A 17,623-nucleotide genomic window follows, 5' to 3' on the forward strand; every position below is an offset into this window, starting at 1 on the left:
TTCTGTTGTTTTTACCACTGTCAATATCTGTTGTCATCGTTGTGGGTCTTAGTTTTGGTTATCCATGGTAAGGATCGATAGGGACTGCTGGAGGCAAGACTGTTGGTAAACTTTAACTTCTATTAAACATTTTTCTACGTACAGGATAAGGCTTAGCACGAGGCTTCACAGAACTATCTCTCGGCATGCTCTGTTGTCATGTGATCTTACATCACTGATGTCGACTGTCTATTCATATATTTAACATTAACCCTTTACACTACACCAGGCACCACACTTCGGAAAAGATGTAAAGCCTCTAGGGTGCAAAGGAGGTTTACCAGAATGTTACCAGGGATAGAGGGACTTCAGTTATGAGGAGAGTTTGGATAAGTTAGCATTGTTCTTCTTGGAACAGGGAAGGTTTAAGAGGTAGCTTAATACAGATTTTCAAGATCTGAGGGTTTTGATAGACTATATAGAGTAAGATATTCACTTTGGTGCATGGGTCAAAAACTAGAAGTCATAGATTTGCCAAAAATTTGAAATCTAGAGCGGAGATCAGCAGAAATGTTGTCACTCAGAATTGTCAGGATCTGAAATGCTCTACTAGCAAGGTGCTGAAAGCTGATTCCATAAATAATTTCAAAAGGGAGTTGAACAGGTACTTGAGGATTAGGAACTTACAGGATTACAGACAAAAAGCGGGGCACGACTGCTCTTTCAAAGTGCCAGCATTGGCACATGTGACAAGAGGCCTGTTTCTATGATTGTATATCATAGACTCTGGTAGTTCACCAATAACTGAAGTAAGACTAATTGACCTATAATTTCACAACTGATCTCATCAGAGGAATGCCATTCTGCAGTCCTCTAGAACAATTTTCCTTTCCAAAGAATTTGTCAAAACATATAGTCAGAACTTCTGCTATTTCTTCCCTACCTTTCTTTGAGATCCTCACAGATGTAAACTATCAAATTTGAGTGTTTTGTTTATCTGAAGTTTGGGTACTTCGAGTACCAGTTCTCTTTGAATAAAAATCTCCATTATTTGTGCCACTACTTCCGTTAGTTCAAAAGTCCTAAAACTATCCCCATTATGAAAACTGAAGCAGGTTATTAATGTGATATTCAAAAAAGCAAAATAAACAGTAATCTGAACAGGCAAGTGCGAGGTTAAGCTTTCAAATTGATGACCATTCATTAGAATTGACCTGAAATATTATGCCTCTCTCCGCAAGATGTTGCCTGACATGCTGAGTGTTTCTAGCATTTTCTCTCGACTCCCCCATTGTCGCTAAATTGTCAGACTGCTTGTCTGACATCCAATACTGAATGAGCAGAAATTTCCTCAAATGAATTAAATATTGGGAAGATTGAAACTATTGTCATCAGTCCCTGCTACAACCCTTTCCCTAGTACCAACTCCACCCTTCTCCTTGGAAACCATCTGAGGCTGAACCAGATTATTCGCAACTTCTGTGTCATATTTGACCCTAAAATCTGTGCCATCACTAAGATTGCTTGTTTATAACTCCATAACATTGCCCAACTTTGCCCCTGCCTCAGCTCAGCTGTTGCTGAAAACCTCATGTTTCTGTTATCTCTAGGCTTGACTATTCCAATACACTCCTAGTTGGTATTCTATGTTATGCCCCCCACTATACTTGGGGCATAAATTTGTGCTGAGCGTAAAATGATGCGTGATGACGTCGGGCAAGATTCCTGACGTAATTTTGCATTCTCGCAATCTTTCGGTTGGTGGGCACACGTGAAAAGCGGCAGTGCGCCTGCCGACAATTAAGAGACCTATTAAGGCTATTAAGTAATTAATTAAGTAGTATTTTTCACTGCCCACCCAACCGTTCGGTTGGCAGGTGGGCGAATAGGCCAGGCGGCCTTTGCATCTTTAACAAAACCTCATCCACGGGCGGGATGAGATTTCCAACGGTTACTAAAAAATCAACATTAATGTTTTAACATCCTCTTTTGCATGTCCCTCTTCATGTGACTGAGTCACATGTGGGGACATTTTATATAATATGTAAAAAGTTTATTTTTCATTTTAAAATCCTTCAGCTCCCTGAGGCAGCTCAGTGCCTTCAGGGAGCTGTCAGTGCTGTTCCCCTGCGCATGCGCACATTTCAGCGCTCATGCTCCTCCAGCTCCCAAACCTGCAGTGGAGGCTTTTAGCACGCCTTTCATGCTGGCTAGCTGTTAATTGGCTAGCCAGCGTGAAATCGCAGTTGAAGCCTGATTGCAGGCGACGATTGGTCTCACAGCCATTCCTGGACCCGCCCGCCCGACAAGGGGAAAATCCTGCCTTTGAGGTTGTCCAAAACTCTTCTGCGCGTGTCCTGACTTGCACCAAGTCCTGTTCACCCATCAATCCTGTGCTCGTTGAACTACATTGGCTCATAGTTAAGCAATGCCTTGATTTTAAAATCATCATTGTTGTTTCCAAATCCTTCCATGGCCCTCTGCCTGTTTTTATCTTCTCCAGCCCCACAACCCTCCAAGATATATGTTCCTCTGAATTCAGGGATGTGCAAGAGGCCAGAATTAATTGCTTCACCGGTAGTGGCTGTACCTTAAGCTGCCAGGGTCCTCGGGTCTGGAAATCCCTCTTTAAACCTCTCTACGTTTCCTTCCTCCTTATTAAAATTTACCACTTTTTACCAAGCTTTTGATCATCTGCCCTAATATTTCCTCATGTGGCTTAATGTCAGCTTTGCTTCATAATGCTTCTGTTAAGAGCCTTGGGATGTTTTATTATGTTAATGGTACTATATAAAGTTGTTGTTGCTTATTATCACTGTGCTGTCAGTCCCCCATTCGCTACTCCAAGCTAGCCTCCATTCTTTCTTAGCTTAATCCTAGTTTAACTAGATTTACTAATACTATTGTGGCTATAGAAAGCTTTTCTATCGCCCTTTGTTGTCTTGTTAATTTTCTTTCACATGCCTGCACGGCTAGCCTCAGTTTTAATATATAAGGGAAATATATTTTTTTCTACCCATTCTGGCCGCCTTTGTTATCAATCCTGTTAAGTGTTAAATGTGTTTCGTTAAGTTTTAATTTTAATCTAATTTCCTTATTCATTCATGAAACTCCAATCTTCAAAACATTCCCTTTCTTCATGGAATTTACTTGATTGCATGCTTATCTTGTTTCAATATTTCCCATTCTGTTGCTATTTAAATTAAAAGTCGAATGTGGAATTATCTGGATTTAATAATGCTGCATGGGTTGGAAGAAATCAGCATGTATATTGGGAAGCCGCAAATACACTCAGAAATGAAATAGAAAGGGTGAACAATAGATTCGCATCAGGCCAGGAAAGAATCACTGATTCGCACAAAGATTGAGAAACCACCATTGATATACTCCGGGAGGTAACGAGCAAAGAATATATCTGCAGAGAACAAACAGGCAGATTTGGTCATTCACTATGAAAATTAGACCTGCCGTATGCGAGAGATCTGTATGCGAAGATGGGCGTAAAAACATTTAAATAATTTTAAGCCAGGAATATTAGATGTGTCTATCTCGGTTTGGTTTTGGGGTTGACAAAAGAGTTGGTTAGTCCTATTTTGTATCCATATGTCACTGTCGGTAAAGGTGAGACCTCTCTTTCCCTCACCTGAGAATAGCTCGCAGCTTTCCTCGGCATGCGCAACTTTCCCTTAGCGCGGTCGCTGTGATTGGTTGGTCGGCTTTCGGGTGGAGAGATGGCGAAGGGGCGCTGTAGTTATGATTGGTTAGTTCTTTTTTTGGGGTGGGGAGAAGCTTGTGTTCTGTGTGCAGAGCGAGGCGGCGGCTGGCGCGTGCAATTACCGTTTGGACCCCGTTTCTCGTATGGGTGCGCGCGCGCCGGCTGGTTGAATGTGACGTCGGGAGTTTAGGGGCTGGGTGAGGAGAAGATGGCGGCGGCAGTGAGTGCGAGCAGTGGCAGCAGTGACACTTCGAGCACCGGTGAGGAGGAGAGGATGAAGCGGCTCTTTCAGACTTGTGATGGGGATGGCGACGGCTTCATCAGCAGGTAGGGCTCGCATTTGCCCTATCTCCAAGAATTGCTTTGGAGCAGGGAGAGAAAAGAGAACATTGCCTTAGTTTTTGTGAGATGACCAGAAAACCTTAAATACTGCAAACAATAGTTTAAAATGTTGAGGAGGGACCTGGGGCCAGCTGCATTGCTTTTATGCATTATTATAAACTTTAACCTCATTTGCTACAGTGGTTTGGGGGAGGGGTGAAGAAACTTTTCAGAAGTCAATGCATTTTAAGTCGCAGAAACTAAAATACAGTATTGAATAACCTGGAAAGCTTGAGTCTGGCACAAATTGTAATAATATCAAACCTTATAGCTTGTTGTATCGTGTGGAACAGAGGGAAAGCTTTCAGGAGGAAGATACTTCTCATTCTGTCTAACTTGAAACTTGCGCAGATTTGTTTTGGTTTGAAACTTGTCGTAATCAGTTAATGTATAACATAAAAGCAGTTGTCAGCAGGCATCAAATTTTTCAAAACGGAAGTCTTTAAGGACTTAAAAGACTTGGACATTTAAGTTGAAAAGCCAAAAGCAGCATTTCCTATGTTGGTAAAGTATGCGTTTCGTAGAATTTTTTGGAGAATTCCAATGTCAACGTTTCAAGTAACACGAACGTAAAGAACCTGAACTGAGCGGTTGACGAAGTTTTTTAAATTTTGCGATTTGATTGAAAAAGTTGGCTTTATTGACTGGTTGATGTGAGCAAGTCAGCTAATAAATTGTTACTTCATTATAAATCAACAAATAAGTCAACTGGGGTTGCTGTTTCTACTTAAAGGTAAAGCTTGTGGGTGTCCAAAGGTGCAGGACTACTCAGTAGAATAGTCGTTCTCCTACGCCTTTGAAAACGGAGTATTGAGACCAAGTGCACACCCGAATAAAGTACAATTGGACGAAAAATAATTAAACCGCACAATGACCCCAGAGGAACAAACACATGACGTTTACACATCTGTTTAAATCACATCATTGACATTTTTTGTTTTGTAAAACGTTTGAAGAACGCAACTAGTGAAATCGTTAGCACACTGATTGCACTGTTGAAACGTAATTCACTGAAGAGAACAGAAGGAGTTCTCAAACATACTGTGCCATGATACTCAACAGTTGAAAATGTGTGCAAGTAAATTCGCAACAGCCATGCTGAAAATCATCGAATGGCTATATCATTTGCCCTGTCCAGTCCATGCAGGTTAGTTAATCCCATTACTCTGATCCTTCCCTGTAACTCTGCAAATTTTTTTATCCAGGTGCTCATTCAATTCATTTTGAAAGCCATAATTGAACCTGCCTCCACCAGCCCCTCCACGTGTTCCGGATCCTAACAACTTATTACATGTAAAAAAAAATAATTCATGTTGCCTTTGGCTTTTTTGCCAATCATCTTAAATCTGTGCCCTCGAGTTCTTGACCCTCTACCAATGGGAACAGTTTCTGCACTGCCTAGACTCCTCATGATTTTGAACACCTCTATCAAATCTCCTTTCAACCTTTCATAAGGAGAACAGCCCCAGCTTCTACAATCTATCCACACAACAGAAGATCCTAATCCCTGGAATCATTCGTGTAAATCTCTTCTGCACTCTCTCACATACTTCAAGTGTGATGCGCAGAATAGGACATGATACTGCAGTTGAGGCCAAACCGGTGTTTATAAAGATTCAGCATAACTTCCTTGCTTTTGCACTCTATGGCTTTATTTATAAAGTCCAGGATCCTGAATGCTTTTTTTAACCACTTCCTTAACCTGCCAAGTCACCTTCAACAATTTGCAGCTGTCTCTGTTCATAAGGACATAACAAGTAAGAGCAAGCTCTGGTCATATACCACCCCCCCCACCCACCGCTTTCCCTGAGCCTGCCCTACCTTTCAGTCATATCATGGCTAATGTGATCTTGGCCTCAACTCCACTTTTCTGCCTGGACCCCATTACCCTTAACTCCCTTGTACCATGTATTACAGGCATCTTGTGTGAACTATTTTTCCAATATAGCACTTTTACTTTGCCAAGTGCAACATTGATAGGGAATATAATTCCCATAAATGTGCAAGGCTGTGATCAGTGTGGCAATATTTCTTTGTTCATCTCTTCAGGAATGACTTGCTTATGGTGTGTCGGCAACTGAACATGGAAGAATCGGTAGCAGAGATTATGCATCAGTTGGGAGCAGATGAGAATGGGAAAATCTCCTTTGAGGATTTTGCACGCTGTCGTATGCAGTTGGTTTCTGAAATAAGAAAGGAAGAAGGTGAACTTTCAGTGAAGTCACAAGAATCTTGCAAAAAAAGAAAATTACGTGATCGAATAGCTTCATGGCCAACCAGCAGCGATAACAGTCTTGGTAGGCTGCATAAATGAAAAAGATGAATTTTTACTTTTGTGTAATCTTTAACTCTTTCTGTGGCAGCATGAAAACATTCTGCCGTAGTTGTAATTGCTTTTTTATTAGTATGCCTTGGGATATGCCATAATGTATTTGACAATGTCATAGTTGAATGTGGTGGATGTAACTTATGTTACACTTCAGATTCTTATTCTAAACTTGTACTGAGTGTACAACAATCATCAGTTCTTCAGTGGTAGGGTGTCATTAAACATTAACAGTTTGCAGTGCTTTCCTTAGGTTGATTATGTTTGTCGTGATAGTCACCAGTGACGTAAGGATAAGTTTATATGTGAAATGCGGAATAAAACGTGTCTCAACTTCAATGTATGATCTTAAAAATGATTTCAGTTGGCTAGCTGCCATGGCTTGTGACTTAGTATTCATTTTACAAAGTAGATTATTATTTCTAATTTTAATAGAACACTCTTTAAGGGTCCAACTGTAGTTCATGTAGTGAAATTTGTCCCCCTATCCTTGCAGAAATGTGCACTTGAGGGACTAACAATTACCCACATGCTTACTGGATTAAATGTGGTTTTGTTATTTAACTGATACTCTTGGAAATGGTGAATGTAAAACCCATAGGCTGAAATAGCTGATATCTTCATTTGCAATTAAATGATGCAAAGATCTAATACTAAAGTTCAATATGTATAAAAAGGTTCTGTATCAGGTCTCAGGGTAACCACGGATGAGGAAGGTTAATTTAAAAGTGAGGAAGTTATGCTTCAATTATATAGTGTTTATCAGAGTTATCTGGAATAATGCTACAGAGTCAACAGTTCATGTTGATGATATTTCATCAGGACAGGTTGCATAAACTTGGCTTGTATTCCCTTGTGTTTAGAAGGTTGAAGGGTGATCTAATTGAGGCATTTCAAAGGGATTGGATAGGCTAGTTAGAGAATTTATTTCCTCATGCAAGGGGAATCTAGGACATAAGAAATAAGAGCAGGAGTAGACCTTATGGTCCCTTGAACCTGCTTGCCATTCAGTAGGATCATACCTCACTGCACTTTCCCTTTCGATTTCCTTATCCCTTGATTCCCTTTGAGCTCAAAAACTATTGATGCCAGCCTCGAATATAGTCAGTGACTGAGCATCCACAATACTTTGGGTGGGGAATTCTGAAGATCCGCAACCCTCTGTAAAGAAATTCCTCTGCATCCAAGTCCTACATGGTCAACCCTTATCTTCAGACAATGACCCAACCAGGGAAATTAGCCTCTTTGCATCTACCTTGTCAAGTCCTCTCAGAATCTTGTGTTTCACTCCGATCACCTTTCATTCTTCTAAGCTCCAGAGAGTATACGCCCATTCAACTCAATCTCTCTCTTGGGACAACCCTCTTATCCCAGGTATCAATCAATATTATTGGAACTAGACCATTTAGGAGTGAATTTGGGATGCACTTTTGTGGAAATCTTGAACTTGCTTCCCAAAAGGCTGTGGATGCTGGGCAGTTGAAATTTTCAAGAAAAAATGTAATCAATAGATTTCTGTTAGTTAAGTTATCAAAGTATTAGAAACAAGGATAGGTAGGTGGAGTTGAGGTACAGATCAGCCATTATATAATTGAATGGCGGAACAGGATCGAAGGGTGGAACAGCATACTCTGGTTCTATGTCAGCAGGTCCATCTTAGTTTATCCTATATTCTCCCCTTGTGCAGTATCTCTTTTTTCATAAATGATTCTAATGTTTTTTATCTAGAAGTCATTTTTACTGTTGAGAAAAAGTACTTTGAGAACTTAATGGGACTAAGGGCTGACAAGTTCTCTGGACTCGATGGTCTTAAAAGATGTGGCTGCAGAGATGGTGTATGCATTGGTCGTAATCTTCCAAAATTCTCTAGATCCTGGAAAGATCCCAGCGGATTGGAAAACTGCAAATGTTAACACCGCTGTTCAAGAAAGGAGAGAGACAGAAGAGCTTAACCTAACATCTGTCATTGAGGAAAATGCTGAAACCCATTTTTAAGGAAGTAGTAGCTGAACTTTTAAAGAAACATTATACAATCAAGCAGAGTCAGCATGGTTTGTGATCGGGAAGTCATGTTTGACAAATTTATTAGAACTCTTTGAGGACATAACAAGCAGGTTCAATAATGGGGAACCTTTGATTTAGTGTATTTGGATTTCCAATAGGCACTGATAAGGTGCCACACAAAAGGTTGCTACGCAAGATAAGAACTCATGGACTCATGGTGCTGGGGATATACATTAGCATGGAAAGAAGGTTGACTAACAAGAAGCAGAGAGTAGAGATAAATGGGTCATTTTCAGGCTGGCAAACTGTAACTAATGGAGTACCACAGGGATCAGTGCTGGGGCCTCAACTATTTACAATCTATAAAAATGACTTGGATGAAGGGACAGACTGTATTGTAGCTAAATTTGCTGGCGATACAAAGATAGGTAAGAAAGCAAGTTGTGAGGAGGATACAAAGAGTCAGCAAAGGGTTATGATAAGTTAAGTGAGTGGGCTAAAATTTGACAGATGGAGTATAATTTGGGAAAATGTGAAGTTATCCACTTAGGTAGGAAGAATAGAAAAGCAGAACATTGTTTAATTGGAGAGAGATTACAGCATACTGTGGTAAAGAGGGATCTGAGTGTGCTCATAAATGAATCTCAATTGTTAGTATGCAGGCATGGGCATAAAAGATCACAGCTTTTTTAATATAAGAACAGAGGTGTTCTCTCTGGTCTCCTAGCCAATATTTATCCCTCAACCAACAGCTAAAAATGCCATTATCACATCGCAGTTTGTGGAACCTTGTACATTGGCTGCCACGTTTCTGCGTTACAACGATAACTATATTTCAAAGAGTACTTATTTGACATAAGACATCTTGGGGTTGTGAAGACACTATATAAACGTGTGCCTTCACTTTCCCTTTCTAGTCTGTAGCTTGTGATTAAGCCTGAGATGTTGCCTTTAATGTTCTGTGAATCTGTACTCCAATTCCTCGGCTCTTTAGCTGTGAGCTCATTTCCATTCAGAGCAGTTACTACTGTTTTTTTTACTAAGCTCATTGTTTCACACTTGCTGACTTTAATACTGTCTGCCACTTTTTAGCCATTCCATATCTCATCAGTATCTTTTTCAGGTACCTCTAGATTTGATGAATTAACTATACCTCCTAATTTGGCATAATCCACAAATTTCTGCGGCACTGCCTATACCTATACTCAAATCCTTGATGTTCACAGAACTGGACCTTATGGTTTACCACCAACCACTTTTGGCCATTAGATAAATTGCCCTTCTGTTGTTTTTGACGTGACTTTCAAACCAATTTTTAATCTAGTTTGTTACCCTGACTCTTTACCCTCTAATCTTCTAGGCTTCTTCCATGTGCTACCTTGTCAAAGACCTTCCTAAAGCCCGTATGCACTACACCCGCCTGCACTTTTCCCATTCACTATATTGGTTACCTCCTCACAGAATTGAAGTGTGTCAAGCATGATCATTTGTTTTGAAATCTGTGCTAGCAACTTGCATATTCTGTATCTAGACATATGGCAACTTCATTCCTCAGCAAAAACTAAAATCCTGTCCCTCTTTTTAAAAGTGGGCATATTGATCACTCTCCAGCCCTCCAGCACACATTGACATTTAATAGAGCCTTGGAATATAGTTTTTAAGTCCTCTGCAATTTCTTCTCTCACCTCCTTCAGGATGCAAGAAAGCATCCTGTCGGGCTCTGATACTTTGTGCTAAAAGTCAGTGGTCCATCAGACTTTTTAATTGAATTTTGTATTAGTCTACTATCATTTAGTGATTTGTGTATGTAATTTTTTGCTCCTGTACAGTTCCTAGTGTTATGAACTCCAGCTGAGGTTACCACTGGACAAACCTGATCCCAGGGTGGAACCCAGCTTAATAGATCCTAACTTTTATTTTTGTTTGTTTAGATAAGTGGAGAGGGGCTACTGAACACAGCCACTGGAGTCAATTAATGAACTTTTAACAAAAGTGTAAAACATTTATTAAACAAAAGATGAACTATATTACAATACTCCTTCAACCACAACTACACCTTTTAGAGATATATACAGATTTGTAAGGATAACACAAGTTACAAAGCTGTCTTATACGCTAAGGTTCACAGTAAGTACACAGTCCATGTAAACCAATAGGCACACTGTGGTCAGACACCCCATACTCTGAAGCCAAGCGACAGATGTCACCTCAACCAGATGCTATGGATCTCTCTTCAACTCCTCCCAGATCCATGTCACATCATGAGCCAATTGGTCTCATTGCACTTCGTCTTTCACATGAGGGTTTCCAGGAATTCACCTTGGAACCTTCTCCAAAACCAACGCTTTCTCTCAGATGCCTTCCGCAAGGGTTCACCTCCAGGGTTTCGAACTCTCCTTTTGATGTTCCTCTTCCCTGGGTCACCACATGCATTCATGCTGTCTTCCACGCACACACACTTGCAGACTCAGCTGTCAGCAGTACACCACTGGTTCACATGCTCATAGCGAGTTACAGACCTTCAGCCGTCTCTTTGGACTTTTTTGCCTCTTGCAAGCTGTCCTTGCTTTAAATCTGCTTTCTGCAGCTTTTGCCTCTTTAAACCTGAAGCTTGGAGCCTTTCTGCCCCTCACTCTTAACTTCATTAACAGGACCTTTTCCAGGTTCCTGTGACTAGAATGTCTGCTTGGGACTTTCTCCTGTTCCATTCTTATGGATTTTGGAGTCTTCCCTTTTAGCTTGGGACTGGCTTCTATTTGGCAGCTGCCTTCAAACTGAACACAACTGCTGTTTCTTTAGCTTTTGTGTGTGCCTGTGGAAGGGACCTGCCTCTTTGGACCCCTGTTGCTAGGCAGCAGCCCACTTTCTCTATCCTTGTTTGTTTAACTTAGCTGCCACTGTCGTATAACTCTCATTAGAAATGCAAGCACCCTTTTAAGTGAAACTAAAACTCAATTTGACCTTTCTTAACACACAGATATAGAAATACAAATCAAACTTAAACTTTAAACTCATTCCTAACACCTACAAATAATGATATAACTTACTTAAATTCTCTCTATTTCCTAACACTTTCTCACCATTCAGAAAGTACTCTGATTTGTCTGCCTTGGATCCAAAGTCACTGACCTTGCACTCCTCCAAATTGAAATCCATTTGTCATAGGATAATCTGCTGATGTCCCATTGTAACCTCCTTCTCCCATCCTCTACCTACTGTGCCTTCCAGCTTGGTGTCATTTGCAACCTTCGATTATACAACCTTTTCTACTCCTTTGTCCATATCATCAATATAAATAAAGTGATGAGTTGAGGCCCCAGACCAGAACAATGGAGAACGCTGCTCTTCACATCACCAATTAGAGTACGTACCATTTAATCCTAGCCTTTGTTGCCCAGCTCCCAGTCAATTTCCAATGCATGCCACAATGTTACCTCCAATTCTCTACACTTAATTAAATCTCTTGTAAGGAACCTATGAAATGCCTTTTGGAAGTCCACATCAGTAGGTGCTCCATTATCCACCCTCCTCAAAACAAACCTTCAAAATTAGTCGTCTTACCTTAATTATTGACCATGGTTGTCTAACTACACTAGTTTTGACTTTGGGGGCATATACTGGTCTTGCATTGCACCTTATTGTTCTATTGAATACCTCCTCCTGTTTGTAGGTTTACCTGTTAACAATTCATCTCAGTTTATTGTGGCCAGTTTATGCCTTGTTTGAAGTAGTTCTTATGGAAAGTTTAAAACATTACATTTGTGGCTCTCTCTTCATCTCTAAATTAATAGCAAATTTATTCATGTTTGTCACTGTCCTCATTTTCCCTTCCTGATGGAGATCAAAGAATTTTAGTAGCCTTATGCTCAATATATCTTAAGTGTACTTTTCATTTCAAAGTTTATACGGTGGTTCTTTTTTCCTAGGTGCAATGTCTGGAGCCAGAGAGAGCTGGGAGTATGATTCTGGAGCTCGAGACCTTCAGAGCCCAGAACTACATAATAGTCATCCAATGCTTCAGAAACTATTAGAATGTGGAGGAGCTAGCCTGGATCAACAAGTTGCCCTGCAGAAACTCTTGGCACAGGCTTCAAGCTTAAGCCATCCAATGAGTGGCAGTTACCTGGAGCTAGCCAACACAGTGAGTGCTGCATTTTCATCAGTTCTATGTATCTATCTTCTCTCTCCCCATCAATGCCGTTCTCCACCCCCCCCCCACCCTCCCCAAAAAAAACCCCAAATAATTCAAATATGTATACAGCCTGAACAAAAACAAAAATATCCGGAAAAAGTCAGCAGGTCTGACACATCTGCGGAGAGGGACACAGTTGACGTTTCGAGTTTATATGACCCTTCATGAGAACTAAGACATATAGAAATGAGATGAAATATAAGCTAGTAGAAGGGGGTGGGACAGGAGAGCTCAGTAGGGGGCCAGTGATAGGTGGAGGCCAAGAAGAGACTGCCAAAGACGTCATAGACAAAAGGACAAAGGGGTTTTAACGGTGGTGATATTATCTAAAAGATGTGCTAATGGGGACATTAAGGGAAACAAGCTAGTGGCAGATGGCCCTAGTGCAGGTGGGGTGGGGGGAAGGGATCGTAATGGGCTAAAAGGTGGAGATGAAACAATAGATCGAAATAAATTTAAAAATAGGAGGGAAGAGAAAATAATAGCTGTAAAAAAAAAAAAATTAAAAAATTGTAAATCATTGGAAAAAGGGGGATTGGAAAGGGGGTGGAGATGGAGGAGAGAGTTCATGATCTGAAATTGTTGAACTCAATATTAAGTCCGGAAGGCTGTAGAGTGCCTAGTTGGAAGATGAGATGCTGTTCCTCCAGTTTGTGTTGAGCTTCACTGGAACATTGCAGCAGGCCAAGGAGGGACATGTGGGCATGAGAGCAGGGTGGTGAGTTGAAATGGCAAGCGACAGGGAGGTCTGGGTCATGCTTGCAGACAGATCGAAGGTGTTCCGCAAAGTGGTCACCCAGTCTGCGTTTGGTGTCTCCAATGTAGAGGAGACCGCATTGGGAGCAACGAATGCAGTAGACTAAATTGAGGGAAGTGCAAGTGAAGTGGTTGAAAGGTGTGTTTGGGCCCTTGGACGGTGAAGTAATTTTTTTTTTACAACTATTTTTTTCTCTTCCCTCCTATTTTTATATTTATTTCGATCTATTGTTTCATCTCCACCTTTTAGCCCATTTCGATCCCTTCCCCCCACCCCACCCGCACTAGGGCCATCTGCCACTAGCTTGCTTCCCTTAATGTCCCCATGAGCACATCTTTTAGATAATATCACCACCGTCAACACCCCTTTGTCCTTTTGTCTGTGACATCTTTGGCAGCCTCTTCTTGGCCTCCACCTATCACTGGCCCCCTATCGAGCTCTCCTGTCCCACCCCTTCTACTAGCTTTTATTTCATCTCATTTCTATATGTCTTAGTTCTGATGAAGGGTCATACGGACTCGAAACGTCAACTGTGTCCCTCTCCGCAGATGCTGTCGGACCTGCTGAGTTTTTCCAGGTATTTTTGTTTTTGTTTTAGATTTCCAGCATCCGCAGTATTTTGCTTTTATCTTAATTATACAGCCTGGTTTTGGTGCATATCTGAAATTTAAGGTTTGCTTGTAGTAAATCTGTTGGTTGGAAAGAATACCATCTCAAAAGCAGTTTCTTTTAGGTTGATTTCTCTGGTTTGTTTAACATTAATTCAAACGCATGTCTGTAGAATGACCAACTGTGTGTGTGTGAGAGAAGAGTGTATGGTTAGTGTGCCACTTTTCCACAAAAATTCTTGCCTACTGCATGTAGTGGCCATTGCCGCAGGATTTGGGTGGAACCAGTGCTGAAGGGAGAGGGGAAAATTGATTTCAGTGAAGGGATGAAAATGGGGTAAAAGCTGGGAGCCATTGTTTTGGATTATGGAGAAAACTGTAATTAGCTGTGAGGTGGAGAAGTGGGTTAACCTGATCTAATTAGAGGGCTAGTGTCGTTGTGAAGGGGGAAGTGTGAAGATTGTCAACTTGAACAAAAGTGGAAGCAAATTAGTAGTTTGAGGTGACTTGCAGGGTCTGAAAGTGTCACATTGAATTGAGGGGGACCAGTAGAAGCTTGAACAGGGAAAAGATGTGTTGAATTGAGAGTTGTAGAAGTGCAAGAATGAACTGGAAGGACTGGAGAAGGTGGGAGTGTCTCTGTAAAAGGGTTGACAGTGATTAACTAACAGTACCTTTGAACTGGAATGGGATAAATTAATTTGAGAGAGTATTGAGAGCTTTTGGGGGAGTAATGATTTGTCTGTTGAAAATAAAAATGTTTCTTGTTTACTATTTAAACTTTGCAGTGGGTAAAATGGACCAGAATGTAACATTTTAAATTTGATAATGAAAATATTTACATGGGACAATGCCCTGTATATCCTTTTATTGACAAGTGTCATTATTGGATGTACCCCATGAGACTTCAGTACTCGCTTTTTCTTTCTAAATCTAGTGGGTACACCAGTTAGAAAGTCCTTGTAAATCATCTCACATTGTTGGTTTATTAGGGTTTTTCCAGTCGTCAACTTTTTTTATTGAAGCTGTTGGTCAGACTTTTGTCGCATTCTGGGTTGACATATTTGTTAAGTTAACACCTTAATATCACTGCTAGTTAGAATGCGTTTTTAAAAAATTAATTCATGGGATGTGGGCTTCGCTGGCTGGGTCAGCATTTATTGTCCAACCCGAATTGCCCTTGAAAAGGTGGTGGTGAGCTGCTGCCTTGAACTGCTACAGTCCATGTGGTGTGGGTACGCCTACAGTGCTGTTAGGAAGGGATTCTAGGATTTTGACCCAGCAACAATGAAGGAACAGGGAGATATTTCCATGTCAGGATGGTGAGTGGCTTGAAGGGGAACTTAAAGGTGGTGGTGTCCCCATGCATCTGCTGCCCTTGTCCATCTAGATGGTAGTGGTCATGAGTTTGGAAGGTGCTGTTGAAGGAGCCTTGGTGAATTCAAGCATTGCATCTTGTAGATGGTGCACACTGCTGCTACTCTGTGTCGGTGGTGGAGGGAGTGAATGTTTGTGGATGTAGTGCCAATCAAGCGGGCTGCTTTGTCCTGGATGGTATCAAGCTTCTTGAGTGTTGTGGGAGCTGCACTCATCCAGGCAAGTGGGGAGTATTCCATCACACTCCTGACTTATGTCTTGTAGATGGTGGACAGGCTTTGGGGAGTTAGGAGGTGAGTTACTCATCGCATGGTTCCTAGCCTCTGACCTGCTTTTGTGGTCACAGTACTTATATGGCTAGTTCAGTTCAGTTTCTGGTCAATGGTAAACCCCAGGATGTTGAGTGGGGAATTCAGTGTTGGTAATGCCATTGAACACCAAGTGGCGATGGTTGGATTCTCTCTTGCTGGAGATGGTCGTTGTCTGACACTTGTGTGGCGCGAATGTTACTTGTCACTTGTCAGCCCAAACCTGGATATTGTCCAGGCCCTGCTGCATTTGGACATGGACTGCTTCAGTCGCCGAGGATTCGCGAATGGTACTGAACATTGTGCAATCATCACACTTCTGACCTTATGATGGAAGGAAGGTCATTGATGAAGCAGCTGAAGATGGTTGGGCCGTGAACACTACCCTGAGGAACTCCTGTGGTGATGTCCAAGAGCTGAGATGATTGACCTCCAACAACCACAACATCTTCCTTTGTGCTAGGTATGACTCCAACCTGCGGAGAGATTGCCCCCTGATGCCACACTCTGTCAAATGTGGCCGTGATGTCAAGGGCAGTCACTCTCGCCTCGGGTTCAGCTTTTTTGTCCATGAACCAAGGTTTGAACCAAGGCTGTAATGAGGTCAGGAGCTGAGTGGCCCTGGTGGAACCCAAACTGGGCGTCAGTGAGCAGTTTATTACTAAGCAAGTGCCGTTTGATAGCACTGTTGATGACCCCTTCCATTACTGTACTGATGATGGAGAGTAGACTGATGGGGTGGTAATTGGCCGGGTTGGATTTGCCTTGCTTTTTGTGTACAGGACATACCTGGGCAATTTTCCACATAGCCGGGTAGATGCCAGTGTTGTAGCTGTACTGGAGCAGCTTGGCTAGGAGAGCGGCAAGTTCTGGAGCACAAGTCTTCTGTTCTATTGCCGGATTATAGTCGGGACCCTTAGCCTTTGCAGCATCCAGTGCCTATAGCCATTTCTTGATATCACGCGGAGTGAGCCGACTTGGCTGGAGACTGGCATCTGTGATGCTGGGGCCTCCAGAGGAGGCCGAGATGGATCATCCACTCGGCACTTCTGGCTGAAGATTGTATCAAATGCTTCAGCTTTATCTTTTGCACTGATGTGCTGGGCTCCTCCATCATTGAAGATGGGGATACTTGTGGAGCCGCCACCTCCAGTGAGTTGTTTAATTGTCCACCACCATTCACGACTGGATGTGGCAGGACTTAAGAGCTTGGATCTGATTCATTGGTTGTGGGATTGCTTCGCTCTGTCTATCACTTGCTGCTTATGCTGTTTGGCACGCAAGTAGTCCTGTGTTGTAGCTTCACCAGATTGACATCTCATTTTTAGGTGTGCCTGGGGCTGCTCTTGGCATGCCCTCCTGCACTCTTCTTTGAACCTGGGTTGATCCCCTGGCTTGATGGCAATGGTAGAGTGGGGGATATGCCGGGCCATGAGGTTACAGATTGTGTCAGAGTACAGTTCTGCCGCTGATGGCCCACAGCACCTCAAGGATGCCCAATCTTGAGTTGCTAGATCTGTCTGGTGGTAGTATGGTGGTTTAGCACGGTGGTAGTTCCACACAACACGATGGAGGGTATCCTCAATGTGAAGGTGGGACTTCGTCTCCACAATAACTGTGAGGTGGTCACTCCTGCCAATACTGTCATGGACAAATACATCTGCGGCAGGCAGGGTGGTGAGGATGAGCGCAAGTATGTTTTTCCCTCTTGTTGGCTCCTCCACCACTTGCCTCAGATCCAGTCTGGCAGCTATGTCATTTGGGACTCGGCAAGCTCGGTCTGTAGTAGTTCTACCAAGCCACTCTTGGTGATGGACATTGAAGTCCCCCACCTTGAGTACATCTGCGCCCTTGCCACCCTCAAGTGCTTTCTCCAAGAGGCGTTCAACATGCAGGAGCACTGATTCATCAGCTGAGTGAGGGCAGTACGTGGCAATCAGCAGGAGGCTTTCTTGCCCATGTTTGATGCCATGAGA

General features: G+C 42.2%; 1 protein-coding gene across 1 annotated transcript in view; it reads left to right on the forward strand.

The window, feature by feature from the left end:
- The first annotated feature begins 3,771 nt into the window (after positions 1 to 3,771).
- mcc (MCC regulator of WNT signaling pathway) overlaps positions 3,772 to 17,623 on the forward strand; it is a 215,550-nt gene continuing 201,698 nt past the window's right edge. Inside the window, exons 1-3 of the mRNA XM_078566344.1 lie at positions 3,772 to 4,021; positions 6,125 to 6,372; positions 12,332 to 12,546. Of these exons, the coding sequence (XP_078422470.1) occupies positions 3,903 to 4,021; positions 6,125 to 6,372; positions 12,332 to 12,546 (582 nt within the window). The 5' untranslated portion in view covers positions 3,772 to 3,902. The remainder of the gene's footprint in view (positions 4,022 to 6,124; positions 6,373 to 12,331; positions 12,547 to 17,623) is intronic.

This window comes from Cetorhinus maximus, chromosome 2, assembly GCF_964194155.1.
Source record: "Cetorhinus maximus chromosome 2, sCetMax3.hap1.1, whole genome shotgun sequence".
Lineage (NCBI taxonomy): Eukaryota > Metazoa > Chordata > Chondrichthyes > Lamniformes > Cetorhinidae > Cetorhinus > Cetorhinus maximus.